The 21,200-nt window shown below is 43.6% G+C and overlaps 1 protein-coding gene across 1 annotated transcript in view; it reads right to left on the bottom strand.

Moving 5' to 3' along the window:
• The window catches only part of LOC135524530 (synaptic vesicle glycoprotein 2B-like), a 38,493-nt gene that overhangs the window by 2,176 nt on the left and 15,117 nt on the right, over window positions 1-21,200 (bottom strand). The window contains exons 2-12 of the mRNA XM_064952136.1: window positions 18,221-18,969; window positions 10,553-10,733; window positions 9,743-9,894; window positions 8,436-8,569; window positions 8,037-8,126; window positions 7,804-7,917; window positions 7,608-7,696; window positions 1,834-1,998; window positions 1,429-1,562; window positions 905-1,105; window positions 408-567 (exon numbers count right to left, since the gene is read on the bottom strand). Coding sequence (XP_064808208.1) covers window positions 408-567; window positions 905-1,105; window positions 1,429-1,562; window positions 1,834-1,998; window positions 7,608-7,696; window positions 7,804-7,917; window positions 8,037-8,126; window positions 8,436-8,569; window positions 9,743-9,894; window positions 10,553-10,733; window positions 18,221-18,683 — 1,883 coding nt within the window. The 5' untranslated portion in view covers window positions 18,684-18,969. The remainder of the gene's footprint in view (window positions 1-407; window positions 568-904; window positions 1,106-1,428; window positions 1,563-1,833; window positions 1,999-7,607; window positions 7,697-7,803; window positions 7,918-8,036; window positions 8,127-8,435; window positions 8,570-9,742; window positions 9,895-10,552; window positions 10,734-18,220; window positions 18,970-21,200) is intronic.

The following is a 21,200-nucleotide window of genomic DNA, read 5'->3' as shown; positions in this document are numbered from 1 at the left end:
GTTAAATACACCACAGGGGACACAGTGGTGCAGCTGTCTAAGGCACTGCATCTCAGTGCAAGAGGTGTCACTACAGTCCCTGGTTCGAATCCAGGCTGTATCACATCTGGCTGTGATTGGGAGTCCCATAGGGCTGTGCACAATTGGCGCAGCCGGCGTAGGCCATCATTGTAAATAAGAATTTGTTCTTAACTGACTTGCCTAGTTAAATAAAGATTGAATTTAAATGTACCATTTTACATCCATTTTATTCAGTAACTGATGATAATGGGTTGACATACTTTTAACAGTATGAAGCAAATCATACAATATCATATCAACAATCTATTTCCAATAGGCACAATATAATAAATTAGATGGGCCTAGCTAATACATTCATGTCTGATTTCCAGAATGCTGTACTGTACCTTTTGGAGGCTGGGTAAAGTTCCACTGTGATGACCTCAATGCCGTTCCACGCTGCCACGCTGACCCCACAGAACAGACACTGCCAGGCTATGATGGCCGCCTGACTGAAGCTCAGGAACAGGAACAAGGTGCAGCCGGCTGAGATCAGCATGGAGAGGCCTGCAAAGGGAGGAGCAGATTGGGATCATAGTAGGAAGCAGTGAGCTCAGTGGCACTGGCACATCATGTGCAGAGGGAGATGGAGCCGTGAGGTGTGCGGTAAGAATCAATCACACTTCGCTGTTCCTTGATCATATATCAAGGCTCACACCCTTATAAAACTCAATGCTCATACTTTTCTCATCTGCCAATTGAAGAGCAGAATGCCAGAACAATAGCTGAGCTGCTGCTATACACTTAATCTACACCTGTCCTACCTGTCCATTGTAAGAACCAATACAGGTAAAATCATAGAAACCTATTACCATTATACTTTGTCCAATACAGACCAACTCACCTATGATTTTAACCCTGCCTATCTTCTCCATGAACAGAGCTGATATGATGTTGCCGGGTAGAACAGCCAGGGACCCCAGGAAGCTGACCAGGTAGATGAGCACATCGTTCTCCTCGTCGATGTCCAAGTGACAACCCTTCTTATTATGGAGGAATGTGGTGTTCTCCAGCCTACAGTCTATGAACCTTTCCTCATACAGATCTGGAGGAAACGTGACAATGCCAACGATATAACATAAATAGTGTACTTGGAGAAACATTAATGGCTTTGCAATTCTCAGTCCACTGGTCAATATGTACTGTCTGTTTTCAGTGAAATATAGCAACGGTAATTGATGATTTTGAAATGCATTACATACTTGCATTGTCATTATACATCATTCATTCATATTGAGCAGGACTTGATTCTTGCAAAAGTTCAATCTCTGTTGAACCTTTTTTCATTTTGGAAACATTCCAAAGGGTTAAACTTGTAGACAATGTGGTGCATTGGTTGGCCTACTGTAACACCTCCAGTGGTCCCACCTGTGTTATAGAAGACGGTGGATCTGATGGTACAGTTCTCAAATATTGTTTCAGTGGACTCGATGTCCTCAAAGTAACAATCTTCAAACAGTGAATCCTCAAACTTAACAGACTTCATCTGTATGTTGATGAACCTAAAGGGATGGAACACAAAAGCATGATTCCTGAATTTTTGATGACTTGGCACATTACATGCTAGAAAGACAGACAGCACAGTCCTTCCTCAATATTGTCTGTATCATTGTGAAATAAATAATACGTGCCGTACTTACATAGAATGATATGTTAGATTGTGATACTATCAAGAGACATGACCATGATAAATTGTTGTAATACAGCATTACTAGGTGTTGCTGGGGTGTAGTACTTAGAAGGGCCAGAAGGTGGAGCATGGATATTACATACTTGTCATTGATGTATTCTCCCTCTCTGTGGATCTGATTCTCCAGGGAGAAGTTGAAGTGGAAGCGTTCTACTCTCTCTCTGTGGAACACCTTGACTTTGGACTCATACTCCTCTTGCTGAAGGTATTTGATCATGTCAGGGAACCACACACCCAGTCCATAGTAACTGAAATACGATGGTATCAGCGTTATTGGACCACAGTAGACAACATTAAAATACAGTATTTTAGCATCCTAAATGGCACCCTATTCCCTATATAGTACACTGCTTTTGACCAGGGCCCATGGGAGGAATTGTACATATACAATGCCTTCGGAAAGTATTCAGACCCCTTGAATATTTTCACGTTTTGTTACGTTACAGCCTTATTCAAAATGGACTTTAAAAAAATAACATTGTCAGCAATCTACACACAATACCCCATAATGACAAAGCGAAAACAGGTTTTAGAAATTAACAAATTTATAAAACAAAAAAAACAGAAATTCCTTATTACATAAGTATGCAAACTCTTTGCTCAGAGCAAAAAGGTCGAAGGAATTGTCCATAGAGCTCCGAGAGATTATTGTATCAAGTCACATATCTGGGGAAGGCTACCAAAACATTTCAGCAGCATTGAAGCTCCCCAAGAACACAGTGGCCTCCATCATTCTTAAACAGAAGAAGTTTGGAACCCCCAAGACTCTTCCTAGAGCTGGCCGCCCGGCCAAACTGAGCAATCGGGGGAGGAGGGCCTTGGTCAGGGAGGTAACCAAAAACCCGATGGTCACTCTGACAGAACTCTAGAGTTCCTCTGTGGAGATGGGAGAACCTTCAAGGAGGACAAGCTTCTCTGCAGCACTCCACCAATCAGGCCTTTATGATAGAGTGGCGAGATGGAAGCCAGTCCTCAATAAAAAGGCACATGACAGCCCGCTTGGAGTTTCCCAAAAGGCACCAAAAGACTCTCAGACCATGATAAACAAGATCTCTGGACTGATGAAACCAAGATTGAACTCTTTGGTCTGAATGACAACCGTCACGTCTGGAGAAAACCTGGAACCATCCCTATGGTGAAGCATGGTGGTGGCAGCATCATGCTGTGGGGATGTTTTTCAACGGCAGAGACTGGGAGACTTGTCAGGATCGAGGCAAAGATGAATGGAGCAAAGGGCAGAGAGATCCTTGATGAAAACCTGCTCAGGACCTCAGACTGGGGTGAAGGTTCACCTTCCAACAGGACAATGACACTAAGCACACAGCCAAGACAACGTAGGAGTGGCTTCGGGACAAGTCTCTGAATGTCCTTGAGTGGCCCAGCCAGAGCCCGGACATGAACCCGATCGAACAGCTCTAGAGAGACCTGAAAATAGCTGTGCAGCAACGCTTCCCATCCAACCTGACAGAGCTTGAGAGGATCTGCAGAGAAGAATGGAAGTAACTCCCCAAATACAGGTGTGCCGGAGGGGATGGCTGCCATTTTACAGGCTCCTAACCAACTGTGCTATTTTGTTTTGTTTTTTCACATTGTTTGTAACTCATTTTGTACGTAATGTTGCTGTTACTGTCTCTTATGACTGGAAGAGCTTCGGGACATCAGAACAGCAATTACTGGACAAAGATTTTTTTGTCGAGTGCGACTCAAAGGATATACTGCTCTGTCAAGACAAGGCCCAAATCCCAGTCATAAGTGTGAAGAAAGACAGAAAAAAGGGGGAGGAGGACGGGGTGCCTTGTAAGAATTAGATGAGGAGTAGGTTAAGAAGGTCCCCAAGAACATGCAATCATTTAATAACCTCTTGAACCTCTGGGGGCAGTATTTCATTTTTGGATGAAAAACGTTCCCGTTTTAAACAAGATATTTTGTCATGAAAAGATGCTCGACTATGCATATAATTGACAGCTTTGGATAGAAAACACTCTGACGTTTCCAAAACTGCAAAGATATTATCTGTGAGTGCCACAGAACTGATGCTACAGGCGAAACCAAGATGAAATTTCAAACAGGAAATGCCCCAGATTTTGAATGCGCTGTGTTCCAATGTCTCCTTATATGGCTGTGAATGCGCAAGGAATGAGCCTACACTTTCTGTCGTTTCCCCAAGGTGTCTGCAGCATTGTGACGTATTTGTAGGCATATCATTGGAAGATTGACCATAAGAGACTACATTTACCAGGTGTCCGCCTGGTGTCCTCCGTCGAAATTATTGCGTAATCTCCAGCTGCATGCACGTTTCCATTTGGTTCAGAAGAGAAAGGCAACTGCCATGAATGATTTACCATCGAATAGATATGTGAAAAACACCTTGAGGATTGATTCTAAACAACGTTTGCCATGTTTCTGTCGATATTATGGAGTTAATTTGGAAAAAAGTTAGGCGTTGTAATGACTGAATGTTTTTTTTTCTTAGCCAAACGTGATGAACAAAACTGAGCGATTTCTCCTACACAAATAATATTTTTGGAAAAACTGAACATTTGCTATCTAACTGAGAGTCTCCTCATTGAAAACATCCGAAGTTCTTCAAAGGTAAATGATTTTATTTGAATGCTTTTCTTGTTTTTGTGAAAATGTTGCCTGCTGAATGCTAGGCTTAATGCTATGCCAGCTATCAATACTCTTACACAAATGCTTGTGTAGCTATGGTTGAAAAGCATATTTTGAAAATCTGAGATGACAGTGTTGTTAACAAAAGGCTAAGCATGTGAGCCAATATATTTATTTAATTTCATTTGCGATTTTCAAAAATAGTTAACGTTGCGTTATGCTAATGAGCTTGAGGCTATAATTACGCTCCCGGATACGGGATTGCTCGTCACAAGAGGTTAAAACAAACTGGACGATGTACGATTAAGGCTATCCTACCAACGGGACATAAAAAAGTTTAATATCTTGTGTTTCCCTGAGACATGGCTAAATGACGACACGAATAATATAGAGCTGGCTGGCTTCTCTGTGCATCAGAAGGACAGAGCAGCTACATCTGGTAAGACGAGGGGCGCGTCTCTTTGTCACTAACTGCTGGTGAGCGATGTCTAATATTAAAGAAGTCTCGAGGTATTGCTCGCCTGAGGTAGAATTCCACATGATAAGCTGTAGACCACACTATCTACCAAGAGAGTTGTCATCTATATTATTCATAGCCGTCTATTTACCACCACAAACTGATGCTGGAACTAAGACTGCACTCAATGAGCTGTATAAGGACAAGAAAATGCTCATCCAGAAGCGGTGCTCCTAGTGGCCGGTGACTTAATGCAGGCAAAGTTAAATCCATTTTACCTAATTTCTACCAGCACATCACATGTGCAACCAGATGGAAACAACTCTGGACCATTTTTACCCCACACACGGAGACGCATACAAAGCTCTCCCTTGCCCTCCATTTGGCAAATCAGACCATAATTCTATTCGCCTGATTCCTGCTTACAGGCAAAAACTAAAACAAGAGGTACCAGTGACTCGCACAGGACTGTTTTTCTAACAAAGACTGGAATATGTTCCGAGATTCATCCAATGGCATTGAGGAGTATATCACCTCGGTCACCGGCTTTATCAATAAGTGCATCGAGTGACCGTATTTACATTTCCCAACTAGAAGCCATGGATTACAAGCCACATCCGCACCGAGCTAAAGGCTAGAGCTGCCGCTTTCAAGGAGCGGGACACTAATCTGGATGCTTATAAGAAATCCCGCTATGCCGTCAAATGAATCATCAAAGAGGCAAAGCATCAATACAGGACTAAGATTGAATCCTACTACACCGACTCTGACGCTTGTCGGATGTGGCAAGGCTTGAAAAATATTACGGACTACAAAGGGAAACCCAGCCACGAGCTGCCTAGTTACGGAAGCCTACTAGATGAGCTAAATGCCATTTATGCTCCCTTCGAGGCAAGCTACACTAAATCATGCATGAGAGCACCAGCTGTTCCGGATAACTGTGTGATCACACTCTCCGTAGCCGATGTGAGAACTTCAAACAGGTCAACATTCACAAAGCTGCAGGGCCAGACAGATTACCAGGATATGTACTCAAAGCATGCACAGACCAACTGACAAGTGTCTTCACTGATATTTTCAAACTCTCGGTGACCGAGTCTGTAATACCTACATATTTCAGACAGACCACCATAGTCCCTGTGCCCAAGAAGCGAAGGTAACCTGCCTAAATGATTACCACCCCATAGCGCTCACGTCTTTAGCCATGAAGTGCTTTGAAAGGCTGGTCATGGCTCACATCAACAGCCCCATGCCGGAAACCATAGACCAACTCCAATTCGCATACCACCTCAAAAGATCCACAGATGACGCAATCTCAATCGCACTCCACACTGCACTTTCCCACCTGGACAAAATTAACACCTATGCGAGAAAGGTGTTCATTGACTACAGCTCAGCGTTCAAAGCATAGTGCCCACAAAGCTCTTCACTGAGCTAAGGACCCTGGGACTAAACACCTCCCTCTGAAACTGGATTCTGGACTTCCTGACGGGCTGCCCCGAGGTTGTAAGGGTAGGCAACAACACATCTGCCATCAAGGGTGAGTGCTTAGTCCCATCCTGTTCTCCCTGTTCAGCCACGACTGCATGGCCAAGCATGACTCCAACGGCATCCTTAGGTTTGCTGACGACACAACAGTGGTAGGTCTGATCACCGACAATGATGAGACAGACGATAGGGAGGAGGTCAGAGACCTGGCAGTGTGGTGCCAGGACAACAACCTCTTCCTCAATGTGAGCAAGACAAAGGAACTGATTGTGGACAACAGGAAAATAAGGGGTAAACAGGCCACTATTAACATCGACAGGGCTGTAGTGGAGCAGGTCGAGTGTTTCAAGGTCCTTGGTGTCCACATCACCAACTAAAGATCATGGTCCAAACACAACAAGACAGTTGTGAAGAGGGCACGACAACAACTTTTGCCCCTCAGGAGAATGAAAAGAAGTTATACAGCTGCACCATCGAGAGAATCCTGACCAGTTGCATCACCGTCTGGTATAGCAACTGCTCGGCATCTGACGGTAAGATGGTACAGAGGGTAATCCGTACGGCTCACTAAATCACTGGGGCCAAGCTTCCTGACATCCAGGACCTATATACTAGGCGGTGTCAGTGGAATGCCAAAGAATTGTCAAAGACTCCAGTCACCTAAGTCATAGAGTGTTCTCTCTACTACCGCACGGCAAGCTATGCCAAGTCTAGGATCAAAAGGCTCCTTAACAGCTTCTACCCCCAAGCCATAAGACGGCTGAACAATTAATCAAATGGCCACCCGGACTATTTACATTGAAAGCTGCTACTCGCTGTTTATTACCTATGCATAGTCACTTTACAAATTACCTCGACTAACCTGTACCCCCGCATATTGACTTGGTACCAGTACCCCGTGTATATAGTCTCATTATTGTTATGTCATTTTCTTGTGTTACTTTTTGATTTGATTCAATAATTTTACTTTAGTTTATTTAGTAAATCTTTTCTTATCTACATTTCTTGAACTGCATTGTCGGTTAAGGGCTTGTAAGTAAGCGTTTCACGGTAAGGTCTACACTTGTTGTATTTGGCGCTTCCAAAGGTGCTTCAACAAATTACTGAGTAAACGGTCTAAATACTTAAGTAAATGTGATATTTCAGTTTTTTCTTTTTAATAAATTAGCAACATTTTCAGAAAAACTGTTTTAGCTTTGTCATTATGGGGTATTGTGTGTAGATTGATGAGGAATAAAAACAATGTAATACATTTTTGAATAAGGCTGTAACGTAACACAATGTGGAAGGCACTGTATTTACCTGAAGGCCATGGTGAACCAGATGATGGCCATGAACAGTGTACTCAGTCTCAGCTCAGGTCCCAAGAGAGAAGCAACGTTCTTCAGCACCTGCAATGAAAACACAGCGTAGTGACACATCACATACTAATAGCCTGTTGGTGTTAACGTTGGTCTCATTAGTAATGTGTTTGATTTCAGAACATTTTTGGTCCTACCAGTTTGCACAGAGTGAGGGTCCGGACGGCCCAACGCTGCATAGCCGTCCCTGTGGCACTCTGGATCTCAATGAACTCATCCTCCTGGGTCTTAGGAGCCTTGATGTGTGTCACCTGAGGGGAATGAAATGATGTTCACTTTGTTTCATTATATTCTGTGAAGCTGAAAATGCCAAAGCAGTCCTTCAAGCAAGTGTTATTTAGTGGTCATCTGTGATGTTGTCTCTACACACCTGGAAGACCTTCTCAGGCTGGCCCTTTGCCCTCCAGTTGGTGTCATGGACATTCTTCAGGATCATCCAGGCCTCGTCATGTTTGGCATTCTGACAAAGACAGCCACATACTGTATTTCATGTCTGTGCGTTGTTCATGTTTCGTATTATGTTGCTTTTATTTGTTAACACTCACTCCCTGAACTTGCTTCCTGACTCTCAGCGCACATCGTTACACTGTAAGTCAAAACCCCCCTATCGTCCACACATTTCAGTTGTGTGTGTTTTTAAGCCAAATACATCTGCAAACTCAGTTTGGGGTTTTGTATGAACATATTGTATGATCAACACAATATGTTAAAGGTCCTGAGTATTACATTCCTGTACTGTTCATCTTAATCTTAAGAAAATAGATCTTACCTCCAGGAGGAACCTGGGGCTCTCAGGCATGAACATGAGCCCCACCAGGGAGGTGATGGCAGGCAGGGCACAGACCAGCACAAACACCCTCCAGCTGTGGAACTGGAACTCTGTCCCCATGCTGAAGCCCCAGCCTGGAACACAACATACAACCTCAGTCATTATCTCGGTCTAGAGCCCCAGCCTGGAACACAACACACAACATACAACCTCAGTCATTATCTCGGTCTAGAGCCCCAGCCTGGAACACAACACACAACATACAACCTCAGTCATTATCTCGGTCTAGAGCCCCAGCCTGGAACACAGCACACAACCTCAGTCATTATCTCGGTCTAGAGCCCCAGCCTGGAACACAACACACAACCTCAGTCATTATCTCGGTCTAGAGCCCCAGCCTGGAACACAACACACAACATACAACCTCAGTCATTACCTCGGTCTAGAGCCCCAGCCTGGAACACAACACACAACATACAACCTCAGTCATTACCTCGGTCTAGAGCCCCAGCCTGGAACACAACACACAACATACAACCTCAGTCATTATCTTGGTCTAGAGCCCCAGCCTGGAACACAACACACAACCTCAGTCATTATCTCGGTCTAGAGCCCCAGCCTGGAACACAACACACAACATACAACCTCAGTCATTATCTTGGTCTAGAGCCCCAGCCTGGAACACAACACACAACCTCAGTCATTATCTCGGTCTAGAGCCCCAGCCTGGAACACAACACACAACATACAACCTCAGTCATTATCTTGGTCTAGAGCCCCAGCCTGGAACACAACACACAACATACAACCTCAGTCATTATATTGGTCTAGAGCCCCAGCCTGGAACACAACACACAACCTCAGTCATTATCTCGGTCTAGAGCCCCAGCCTGGAACACAGCACAAGCCAAATCCCTCCCTGGGTCTATAGGTGTGTTTACAGACTAATATTAGGATTACAAATCTATCAGCCGGTTAATTAACCCAACACATATGCGTAGTCCGGTGGAGACTGCCGAGGTGAGGACGGCTCATAATAACGGCTAGAACGTAGCGACTGGAATGGCACACCATTCCACTTATTCCACTCCAGCCGTTACCACAAGCACATTCTCCCCAATTAAGGTGTCGCCAACCTCCTGTGGCTTAGTCGTGTTCCGTTTCCATAACATCCAATGCAGGGACTGCTGTAGCTGAACTTGGGTGAACTTGCTTATGTCAGCAAGGAGGATGATATTAATCCCAGGTCATGGCCGCTATAGTAAGGGTTGTCTGTTGAGTGTTTAGTATGCAGTATTGTACTGTACCATAGTGAGGGATGATGCCCCAGGCTGTGAAGGAGGCATAGATGCCTCCCACCATCCAGAACATACACAGCCAGCTCAGGTGTTCCCCCCTCTTATCCATCTGAAGGAACTCTGAGAAGTAGGAGTAGACGATGGGGACGGAACCTCCAATACTGAAGGGAGATACAGAGGATTAGTGTAGGAATTTACTGACAGATTATGATTGTAGATTACACAAGAGATTTGCTTTTTTATTTCACCATTATGAATCCAGGAAATCCCTCAATGAATCATCTATTTTTCGAGGAAGAACAGACTTCAGTATTTTTGTAATCAGTTAAGTTTCCGAAAGGTCAGTAGTTTAAGGTAAGTAGTTTGAGCTTCCACTAATATCCAACCATACATAGATACACAATAGTCTAATACACCATGCTCCTCCAGCTGAGGTCTTCTGTTTACACAATGTTTTTGCATACGCTTTGACCTGATTCTGGAGTCAGTAAGCAAAGCTTGCTTACATCCCTGTGGAACAACACTATTCTGAGATAGCACAATGCTGCATTGTTGTAGGTGGAGGAGGAGAGTAGCTCTGAATGTGCTGAACATGGGAGGAAGTGTAATCTAGCACGAGTCCTACAGTAACTACTGCCTCTTTCATGTAGCTTCTTCAGAGGCTGTGGCTTTGTAACCGTTACGTTGTTCAAAGTCTATTTTATCAGGTCGAAAGGATCATGTTCACTTGTCCTTTAGCATCCCAGTCACAACCCTAATTCCTTCAAGTAGAAACTCATCTCTTGTTTCCCCTCTCTCAATAGATGGGGTCTTTCTTACCCGATGCCGGAGATGAGCCTAAAGAAGAGAAAGAAGCCATATCCCTGGGCGAAGGAGGAGAGGAAGGCGAAGACACAGTTGATGGTGAGTGCCCAGATCAGACACTTCCGACGGCCCAGTTTGTCTGCCATGCCTCCCCAGATGAACGCCCCAACCATCATGCCCAGGAACACTATCAAACCTTCAGGAGAGAGAGAAAGGCAAGACACAGTCAGTAGCCAGCACAGGTACAGTTCACTAGCAGACATGTATCTAGTGATTTGAACTCAGTGAATAAAGGGGAAGGTAGATTCCACTCAGCACACTTGAGGTGACCATACATTCTGGTGATGCGGTGTGCTTTTATGGATCACAGAACAGTATTTTAGGGACACCTTTGATGACATACAGTATACAGAGTTGTTTTTGAATGCTCAACAACTACCACAGCCTCGGCAGCAATGCTGAAACTGGATATCTGGACATTGGTGCCACTTTGAAGTTGTCCACCAGGAGACAGGCTTGTACATCCCTCCTGACAGACAGACAGTGGAGGGCAGTATTGAGAAATCTCTCGGTGTAATACAATATATTTTAACTGAAAATACCCCAAAAACATTTTTTTTTTTTTTTGGGGGGGGGAGTTATATTTTTTATATATTTTTGTACTTTGCATTCTGACTCATTCTCAAGGATAGGTCAGAGAGGTAAAATCGCGTTTCTAAGGTAACGACAGACAACATTTATTTTTGGTCAAATTGAATAGCCTTGAATGGTATTTTGTGAAGCCTTAAGTTTACAGGTATCATATTTCTATGTCATACCACTTTTAGGACTTTAACCTGTCTCAAAAGAAATATAACAGTATTTAATGTGTGCATTTGTCCATCTCTCAAAGCTTGACTGGAACACCTATTTTTAGCATATAATGAATGCTTGCATAAAAAAAGAATGCTTGCATTAAAAAAAAGTTTTTGTTTATGTACGCTAAACGCTGACATTTGATATAATCATGAAGGTGTATGTGTTTCTGCCTCAGAAAGTACAGTGTTTTCTAACCTTAGGTAATAAAGCCTATTAATTTAAGCCCCAGATAAGTACAGTTGAAGTCGGAAGTTTACATACACCTTAGCCAATACATTTAAACTCAGTTTTTCACAATTCCTGATATTTAATCCTGTGAAATGTCAGAATAATATTAGAGAGAATAATTTATTTCAGTTTTTATTTCTTTCATCACATTCCCAGTGGGTCAGAAGTTTACATACACTCAATTATTATTTGGTAGCATTGCCTTTAAATTGTTTAACTTGGGTCAAAAGTTTTGGGTTTCCACAAGCTTCCCACAATAAGTTGGGTGAATTTTGGCAGAGCTGGTGTAACTGAGTCAGGTTTGTAGGCCTCTTTGCTCGCACACACTTTCAGTTCTGCCCACCAATTTTCTATGGGATTGAGGTCAGGGCTTTGCGATGGCCACTCCAATACCTTGACTTTGTCGTCCTTAAGCCATTTTGCCACAACTTTGGAAGTATGCTTGGGGTCATTGTCCATTTGGAAGACCCATTTGCACCCAATCTTTAAATTCCTGACTGATGTCTTGAGATGTTGCTTCAATATATCCACATAATTTTCCATCCTCATGATTCTATCTATTTTGTGAAGGGCACCAGTCCCTCCTGCAGCAACGCACCCCCACAACACGATGCTGCCACCCCCGTGCTTCACAGTTGGGATGGTGTTCTTCAGATTGCAAGCCCCCTTTTCCCTCATTATGACCAAACAGTTCCATTTTTGTTTCATCAGGACCAGAGGACATTTCTCCAAAAAGTACGATCTTTGTCCCCATGTACAGTTGCAAACCGCAGTCTGGCTTTTTGGAGCAGTGGCTTCTTCCTTGCTGAGCGGCCTTTCAGGTTATGTCGATATAGGACTTGTTTTACTGTGGATATAAATACTTTTGTACTTGTTTCCTCCAGCATCTTCACAAGGTCCACTGATGTTGTCCTGGGATTGATTTGCACTTTTCACACCAAAGTACGTTCATCTCTAGGAGACAGAACGTGTCTCCTTCCCGAGCGATATGACGGCTGCATGGTCCCATGGTGTTTATACTTGCGTGCTATTGTTTGTGCAGATGAACATGGTACGTTCAGGCATTTGGAAATTGCTCCCAATGATGAACCAGACTTGTGGAGGTCTACAATTTTCTTTCTGAAGTCTTGACTGATTTCTTTTGATTTTCACATGATGTCAAGCAAAGAGGCACTGAGTTTGAAGGGAGGCCTTGAAATACACCCACAGGTACACCTCCAATTGACTGAAATGATGTCAATTAGCCTATCAGAAGCTTCTAAAGCCATGACATAATTTTCTGGAATTTTCCAAGCTGTTTAAAGGCACAGTAAACTTAGTGTATGTAAACTTCTGACCCACTTTAATTGTGATACAGAAAATTATAAGTGAAATAATCTGTCTGTAAACAATTGTTGGAAAAATTACTTGTGTCATGCACAAAGTAGATGTCCTAACCGACTTGCCAAAATAAGAAACAAGAAATTTGTGTAGTTGTTGAAAACGAGTTAATGACTCCAACCTAAGTGTATGTACATCTAAACCATTACTCAGCTTACCTGTAGCCTATCAACCTAACCCTATCACTGGGGAAGAATCTCCAAAAAGAACACATTTTACCACCAGCAGCCTGTGCCAAGTGCCAGCGCCTAGCATGGTGGCATGATGTCACTGCAGATGGCAATGCCATGGGGGGTGTGGGTGATGACTGGTTTGAGAGCGAAGACTCGGGCCTGCTGTCAACGGATAAACATATGGAGATGAGGATCAATCCCCCAACCTCCTCTCCCTGTAGAACAGTGACAGTGCTGCCACTCTGCCTTCTGATTGGACAGTTTACATCCATTGAGTCAGAATGTTTGCAGTGATCACAGTGAAAGTGTGAATTAGAGGCATCTCATATTTTAGTAGACCAATTGAGGCTGATTGATTATGGTTAGGAAGTCAAAATCTAAACCATTGAAGTAAACTGTAGTGTATTCTGTACATTTGGAATGAAAAATGTTGAGGGGCATTGGATAAACTGTAGATTAAATTACTGTAAAGAGCAACATTTAGGGCAAGATGAGATAGTGAATAACTAATAGGATACCTGACTGAATTTGTAATCATGCCACAATTAAACAGAAAAGCTGCTAACTTGTTCTTTTTAAATCTAGATGTTACACAAGATAATTATACCAAACAAAATATAAACGTAACATGGAACAGTTTCAAAGATTTCACTGAGTTACAGTTCATATAAGGAAATCAGTCAATTGAAATAAATAAATTAGGTCCTATTCAATGGATTTCACATGACTGGGAATACAGATATGCATCTGTTGGTCACAGATACCTTAATAAAAAGGTAGGGGAGTGGATCAGAAAACCAGTCAGTATCTGGTGTTGCCACCATTTACCTCATGCAGCGCGACTCAACTCTTTCGCATAGAGTTGATCAGTCTGTTGATTGTGGCCTATGGAATGTTGTCTCAATCCTCTTCAAAGGCTGTGTGATGTTGCTGGAACACCTGTCGTACATGGTGAGTATGCAGGCCATGGAAGAACTAAGATATTTTCAGCTCCCAGGAATTGTGTACAGATCCTTGCGACATGGGAGCATGCATTATCATGCTGAAACATGAGGTGATGGCGGCGGATGAATGTCACGACAAAGGGCCTCAGGATCTCATCATCTGCCTTCAAACTGCCATCGATAAAGTACAATTGTGTTCATTGTCCGAAGCTCATGCCTGCCCATATCATAACCCCACCGCCACAATGGGGCACTCTATTCACAACGTTGACATCAGCAAACCGCTTACCCACACAACTCCATACACATGGTCTGCGGTTGTGAGGCCGGATGTGAGGCCTGCGCTCCTTTTAGAGACAAAGTGGAGTTGAAATTAAACGGTTCAAACAGGTTCTACAGACAATCCCGGATTACAAAAAGAAAACCAGCCCCGTCGCGGACATCGACGTCTTGCCCACAGACAAATTAAACAACTTCTTTGCGTGCTTTGGGGACAATAAGGTGCCACCGACGCGGCACCCAAACAAAGATTGAGGGCTCTCCTTCTCCATTGTTGACGTGAGTAAAATCATTTAAATGTGTTAATCCTCACAAGGCTGCCAGCCCAGACGGCATAGCTGTGTCCTCAGAGCATGCGTAGACCAGCTGGCTGGTGTGTTTACGGACACATTCAATCAATCCCTATCCCAGTCTGCTGTCCCCACATGCTTCAAGATGGCCACCATTGTTCCTGCTCCTAAGAAAGCTAAGGTAACTGAGCTAAATGACTACCGCCCCGTAGCACTCACTTCTGTCACCATGAAGTTCTTTGAGAGACTAGTCAAGGACCATATCACCTCCACCCTACCTGTCACCCTAGAACAACTCCAATTTGCTTACCACCCCAATAGGTCCACAGACGATGCAATCGCCATCACACTGCACACTGCCCTATCCCATCTAGACAAGAGGAATACCTATGTAAGACTTGTAAGGCTTGTAAGACCCTGGGTCTCGACACCACCCTGTGCAACTGGGTCCTGGACTTCCTGACGGGCCGCCCCCCAGGTGGTGAAGCTACGAAACAACATCTCCACTCCGCTGATCCTCAACACTGGGTCCCCACAAGGGTGCGTTCTCAGCCCCCTCCTGTACTCCCTGTTCACCCACGACTGCGTGGCCATGCACGCCTCCAACTCAATCATCAAGATTGCAGATGACACAACAGTGGTAGGCTTGATTCCCAACAACAAGACAGACTACAGGGAGGAGATGAGGGCCCTCGGAGTGTGGTGTCAGGAAAATAACCTCTCACTCAATGTCAGTAAAACAAAAGAGATGGTTGTGGACTTCAGGAAACAGGAAAGGGAGCACCCCTCTATTCACATTGACGGGACAGCAGTGGAGAGGTGGAAAGTTTTAAGTTCCTTGGTGTATATATCACCGACAAACTGAAATGGACAGTGCGAAACAAAACCTCTTCAACCTCAGGAGGCTGAAAAAATGTGTCTTGTCACTGAAAACCCTCACTAAACTTTTATACGTGCACAATTTATCACCGTCTGGTACAGCAGCTGCACCACCCACAACTGCAGGGCTCTTCAGAGGTGGTGCGGTCTGCACAACGCATCATCGGGGGGCAAACTACCTGCCCTCCAGGACACCTACAACACCCGATGTCACAGGAAGGCAAAAATAACCAAGCCACTGCCTGTTCACCCTGCTTCTATCCAGAAGGCGAAGTCAGTCCAGGTGCATCAAAACTGGGACAGAGAGATTGATCAATAGCTTCTATTTCAAGGCCATCAGATTGTTAAACAGCCACCACTAGCACAGAGAGGCAGCTGCCTACCTACAGCCTTGATATCACTGGCCACTTTAATAAATGGAACACTGGTCACTTTAATAATGCCACTTTAAGAATGTTTACATATCTTGCATTACTCATCTCATCTGTATATACTGTATACTGTATCCTACACTATCTATTATTTAATATCTATTGCATCTTAGCCGCTCTGTCACTGCTCATCTATATATTTTATACCAATATATTCGTATCCCAATCCTTTACTAGATTGTGTGTATTAGGTTTTGTTGTGGAATTTGTTCAATATTAGGCTTTGTTGTGGAATTGTTAGATATTACCTGTTAGGATGTCGGATCTAGAAGCATAAGCTGTCTGTTAACCATATGGATGTGACCAATAAAATTTGATTTGGACATACCGCCAAATTCTCTCAAATGCCATTGGAGGAGGTTTATGGTAGAGAAATTTGCATTACTTTTTCTGGCAACAGCTCTGGTGGACATTCCTGCAGTCAGCATGCCAATTGCACACTCCCTCAAAACTTGAGACATCTGTAGCATTGTGTTGATCATTACACATTAGATGATTAAACAGCATGATCATTACACAGGTGCACCTTGTACTGGGGACAATAAAATACTACTCTAAAATGTGCAGTTTTGTCACACAACAGTATGACAAAACTGCACATTTTAGAGTGGTATTTTATTGTTCCCAGCACAAGGTGCACCTGTGTAATGCTCATGCTGTTTAATCATCTTATTGATATGCCACACCTGACAGTTGGATGGGTTATCTTGGCAAAGGAGAAATGCTCACTGACATGGATGTAAACAAATTTGTGCACAAAATTGGATGGAAATAAGATTTTTGTGCATATGGTAAATCATATGGTAAATTTCTGGGATCTTTTTTTTCAGTTCATGAAACATGGGACCAACACTTTACATGTTTCTTTTATATTATTGTTTAGTGTATGATCCAGCTTATCCTGTATCCTCTGAGTTCCTAAAGGTTACATGACTCCACCCTATTTATTCAATTTCATTCAATAATATATATTTTTTAATTATCCCAGAAGGGCAATTACTTTGTCTATGTGAGTCAGTCTGAGATCTGAGGGCTACAGAATATACAGTGCAGTGAATAAAAGTTGCTCGTGATTGTGATTGACAGAGTGTAGTTAGCCAAAGGGAAGTGAAGCAGCAGGCGAACAGTATGTATCCTATACACAAGGTCAGTAGAGTGGCTATTGATCTCATCTCCTCAGCCACCTGCTGACTCAGTACTATCAACCAGTACAGCCTGATGGGCTGCTGGGCCGCTGAGGCTGGGAAGGCTGTGGAGAGGGAGAAAAAAGTGCCCTCTCATCCCAGATACTTGTCTCCTTGGACAGCTTCCACCCACAGGTTTCAAAGGTTTCAATGTGGTGTCTGACTCTGAATTTCAAATCCAACACTGCACTAGAACAATGTGTCCAACTCTTCAAAGAAGTCCTATTCTCAACCCCATTTTCTCAAGTCTAGTTTGATATATCTCTGTCAGTTCTTATAGATATGTAAACTTTCATCTAGCCTTTGAGTAGAAAACTTTCAACATTTGGAATCCCCTTTTTGTGTTGCAATATTCTACGGCAGTCTCTGAGAGCAACATTTGCATATAGCTAGCTGCTTATGTTAGGGTGGAATGGAGAGAGAACCACATCTCCCTCAGACATGGGCCTACAAAATACTGCATAGTCTCAATCAGTGTGATTGGTGGCATGCCGCAGATCGTTCCGGTTGCCAAACTCGTGTTATTTGCTGTGGAGAAACGGATAATCAATTTTTCCCCTGCTTCACTAAGCAGGAATATATTGAAGTAAAGTAGAGCATAAAAAGCATCCAGATTCATCTTGAAATCAACTGTGCCATTAGCTTATTTGAGAACTTTTCTAATTTACGGAGCACTTAAGTACCTGCCGGCTAGTATTGACTGCAAGGCTGCTATTGGCTGGAACCGTCCCCAAGACAATCCACAAATTAGCTTTGATTCTACACAGTTTGCACTGATATCCACAGAATGTCGTGCAGGGACTGAATTGTGTCCTCTGATAAATTCTTTCCTTTGGTATCAGAACTTTAAGTAAGGCTTTTTGAAGATATAACATTATTATTTTCCCATTACAATTCAGACTCTTAATTCAGCATCTTAATTCAGCCTCTTATTCCCTTTTCCCAGAATGAATTGACCAAGACATTATACAAGACAAGTTTTACGTAATATGGGTTGTATGTCTTCCAACAAGTGTTGGCATTTAGCCATGACTCACCTAGCATGCCTTTCTCTCCATTGGATAAGCACATGTCCTTCTCTGCGCTGGGCAGCACGAACCCCACCACAAAGCACTCCACCCCGTCAGCCATGAGGGCTAGGCCCAGCACTATAAACAGGGTCCACTGGAACCGTCCATGCCCACAGTCCTCCATGATGTCCTCATACTGCTCAGCCAGCTCCTCCAGCTCTGTGGCCCCTGCCTGAGCCTGCCTGGCCCTGGCCCTCGCTGCCCTCTGGGCCGCCTTCACCTCGTCAGGGTGGGGGATCCCCTGGTACTCCCCCTCGTACATCTGGTCCTCGTCATCATGGCCCTCCGTGGCATCGCTGGCTGCATCCTCCTCCTGAGGGTAGGACTCGCCCTGGTAACCGTAGCCCTCCTGGTCTCCTCCCTCTCCGTAGGTGCCGTAGGGGTCACCTCCTCCTTGGTGGTACACATTGTTCTGGTAAGGGTCAGCCATGCTATCGCTGAGACGTTACAGCCAAGTCAGCACTGTTGCAGTAAGATCCTTCAGGTAATTCTGACTAGATTGGCATAATTCTGGACACCTTGGTCCAGTGTTCTGCTCCGTATGTGTTCTGGTATTCCAGGTGCTATGCTGTAGCTGTTTCTTGTTCCTGTTCTGCTAATCTGAGGAGGGTGTTGTTCAAGTAATCTTTTGAACAATACTTGGACTGGAACAATAATGATTGTTTTCGAATAACTACCTTTGACTGTTCAGTTCTTCACAAGGCCTCATGCTGAACCTGAAAGAGGAAGTTTATTCAGTTATGCCATCCATATTTCTTATGATTGATAACAAAATCAATACTCTGTTGATTTACTCCGAAAACATGGGAATGTTTCTTCATTTTGAATAGATTTGACTGGGAGCTGACACTAGAACTCAGACATACTGTATATTATTGGGATCTACTGCATATGGCCTATTGACTGTATCTATCTATTGGGTCTCAGCGACAGCCCTGATATCTGCCTCCTCTTCTCTCTTAAAACAGAATAAATAAAACAGTTATCCTGCACTTTAGTTTTCAATCTAATTTGTTTCCACACAAAAGGCTTATAATGAAACCATTTCTGCTGTTCTAATGCACTCAATACTGTTTCAAATTGAACGAATATGCCTCAGGGGGTTAATTTGTTCACTGGCATGATCAAATATTGCCTTAACATGATCAATTTCAATATGTGAGAATTCCTACTTATACATGTATTTACTAACAATAAGTTACCTCAGGTCGTAGACTAGATGTATAATGTAATAACCTCTCAGACCATTCAGCTAACACTTAAACACAACAAAGACAACAATAATCAGGCACCCCATACCTGATGAGCCTTATAATTGTGTAATTATATATATCACAATTTCTCTGTACAGTTAATACATTAACTGGCTGGGTTGTGGGACAGTGGATGCGCATTGATAATTCTAATGGAACTGTTAACATGCATTACCCGGAGAATGCGAGGATTGTGGTGCTATTTCTCCCTGCTATCAACCAATCAGCATCCTGGATCCAAACAACCTGTTTTATAATTGTAAATTATTCTAAAGTCTCATATGGTGCAGATTGGAATCTAGATTCTTGTTAAACCTCTGAACATTCATTCTGATATTGAGATCTGCGGAACCGTAACAAATCTCCCCCACTAATCCACCCCATAACAGTGCTCTTTAAATCTCTATAGCCAGAGAGAAGTGAGGGAGTGAAGCCACACTGTCACAGTCACAAGCAGGCCTTTTCTTCAGCCCTCTCACACACCAAAGAGCCTGGTAATGCTACAAATGAGATTCGTCTCGCCCTGGGCGACGCTGGCTGGCTGTCAGTAGTCTCAACTGGCTCTCTGGATAGGATGCCTCCACTCCAACTTCCCCCTCCTCTCTATCACTTGTTCCCACCATGTCACTACACTGAGATGACACTATGGCTGCTGTCGAGGAAGTGTTGCCACATGGGCATCAGAGTCAAATCATTCATCTGGTAGGAATGAGGCAAATGTGACTCACTGAGAATTATCTCTACTTTTTGAATCTTTTAGAAGTTTTGTGAATCTACCCCACTAAATATTCTATATCAGCCAACCTTTGAGTATTTAATAGCCTATTTTTTAGTGGTAGTCAATGAGAATAGGATTAATTTGTTTCTCCATTTTAATCATGGTGTAATGAGGGACACCGGAAGGTACATGGGCATCTTCTTGGATTCATTAAACGGATAAGGAGTCCCAGGAGGCCAAGCCAGGAACTGCGTGTGTGTGTTTGTGCGTGTGTGATGATGATTCCCTGGATCTACACTACATGACCAAATGTATGTGGACACTTGCTGGTCAACCATCTCATTCCAAAATCATGGGAATTAATATGGAGTTGGTCCCCCCTTTGCTGCTATAACAGCCTATACTCTTCTGGGAAGGCTTTCCACTAGATGTGGAACATTGCTGCGGGGACTTGCTTCCATTCAGCCACAAGAGCATTAGTCGGGCACTGATGTTGGGCGATTAGGCCTGGCTCGCAGTCGGCGTTCCAATTCATCCCAAATGTGTTTGATGGGGTAGAGGTAAGGGCTCTGTGCAGGCCAGTCAAGTTCTTCCACAACGATCTCGACAAACCATTTCTGAATGGACCTTGCTTTGTGCATGGGGGCATTGTCATGCTGAAACAGGAAAGGGCCTTCCCCAAACTTTTTCCTCAATGTTTGAAGAGCAGAATCATCTAGAATGTTATTGGATGCTGAAGTGTTAATATTTCCATTCACTGGAACTAAGGGGACTAGCCTGAGCCATGACAAACAGCCCCAGACCATTATTCCTCTCCACCAAACTTTACAGATGGCACTATGCATTGGGTCAGGTAGTGTTCTCCTGTCACCCACCAAACCCAGATTCGTCTGTCGGACTACCAGATGGTGAAGCATGATTCGTCACTCCAGAGAATGCGTTTCAACTGAGTCCAATGGCGCCGAGCTTTACACAA

Source organism: Oncorhynchus masou, chromosome 31 (assembly GCF_036934945.1).
Source record: "Oncorhynchus masou masou isolate Uvic2021 chromosome 31, UVic_Omas_1.1, whole genome shotgun sequence".
Classification (NCBI taxonomy): domain Eukaryota; kingdom Metazoa; phylum Chordata; class Actinopteri; order Salmoniformes; family Salmonidae; genus Oncorhynchus; species Oncorhynchus masou.
The sequence above is the reverse complement of the archived record's forward strand: the minus strand, read 5'-3'. Positions and strand labels throughout refer to the sequence as shown.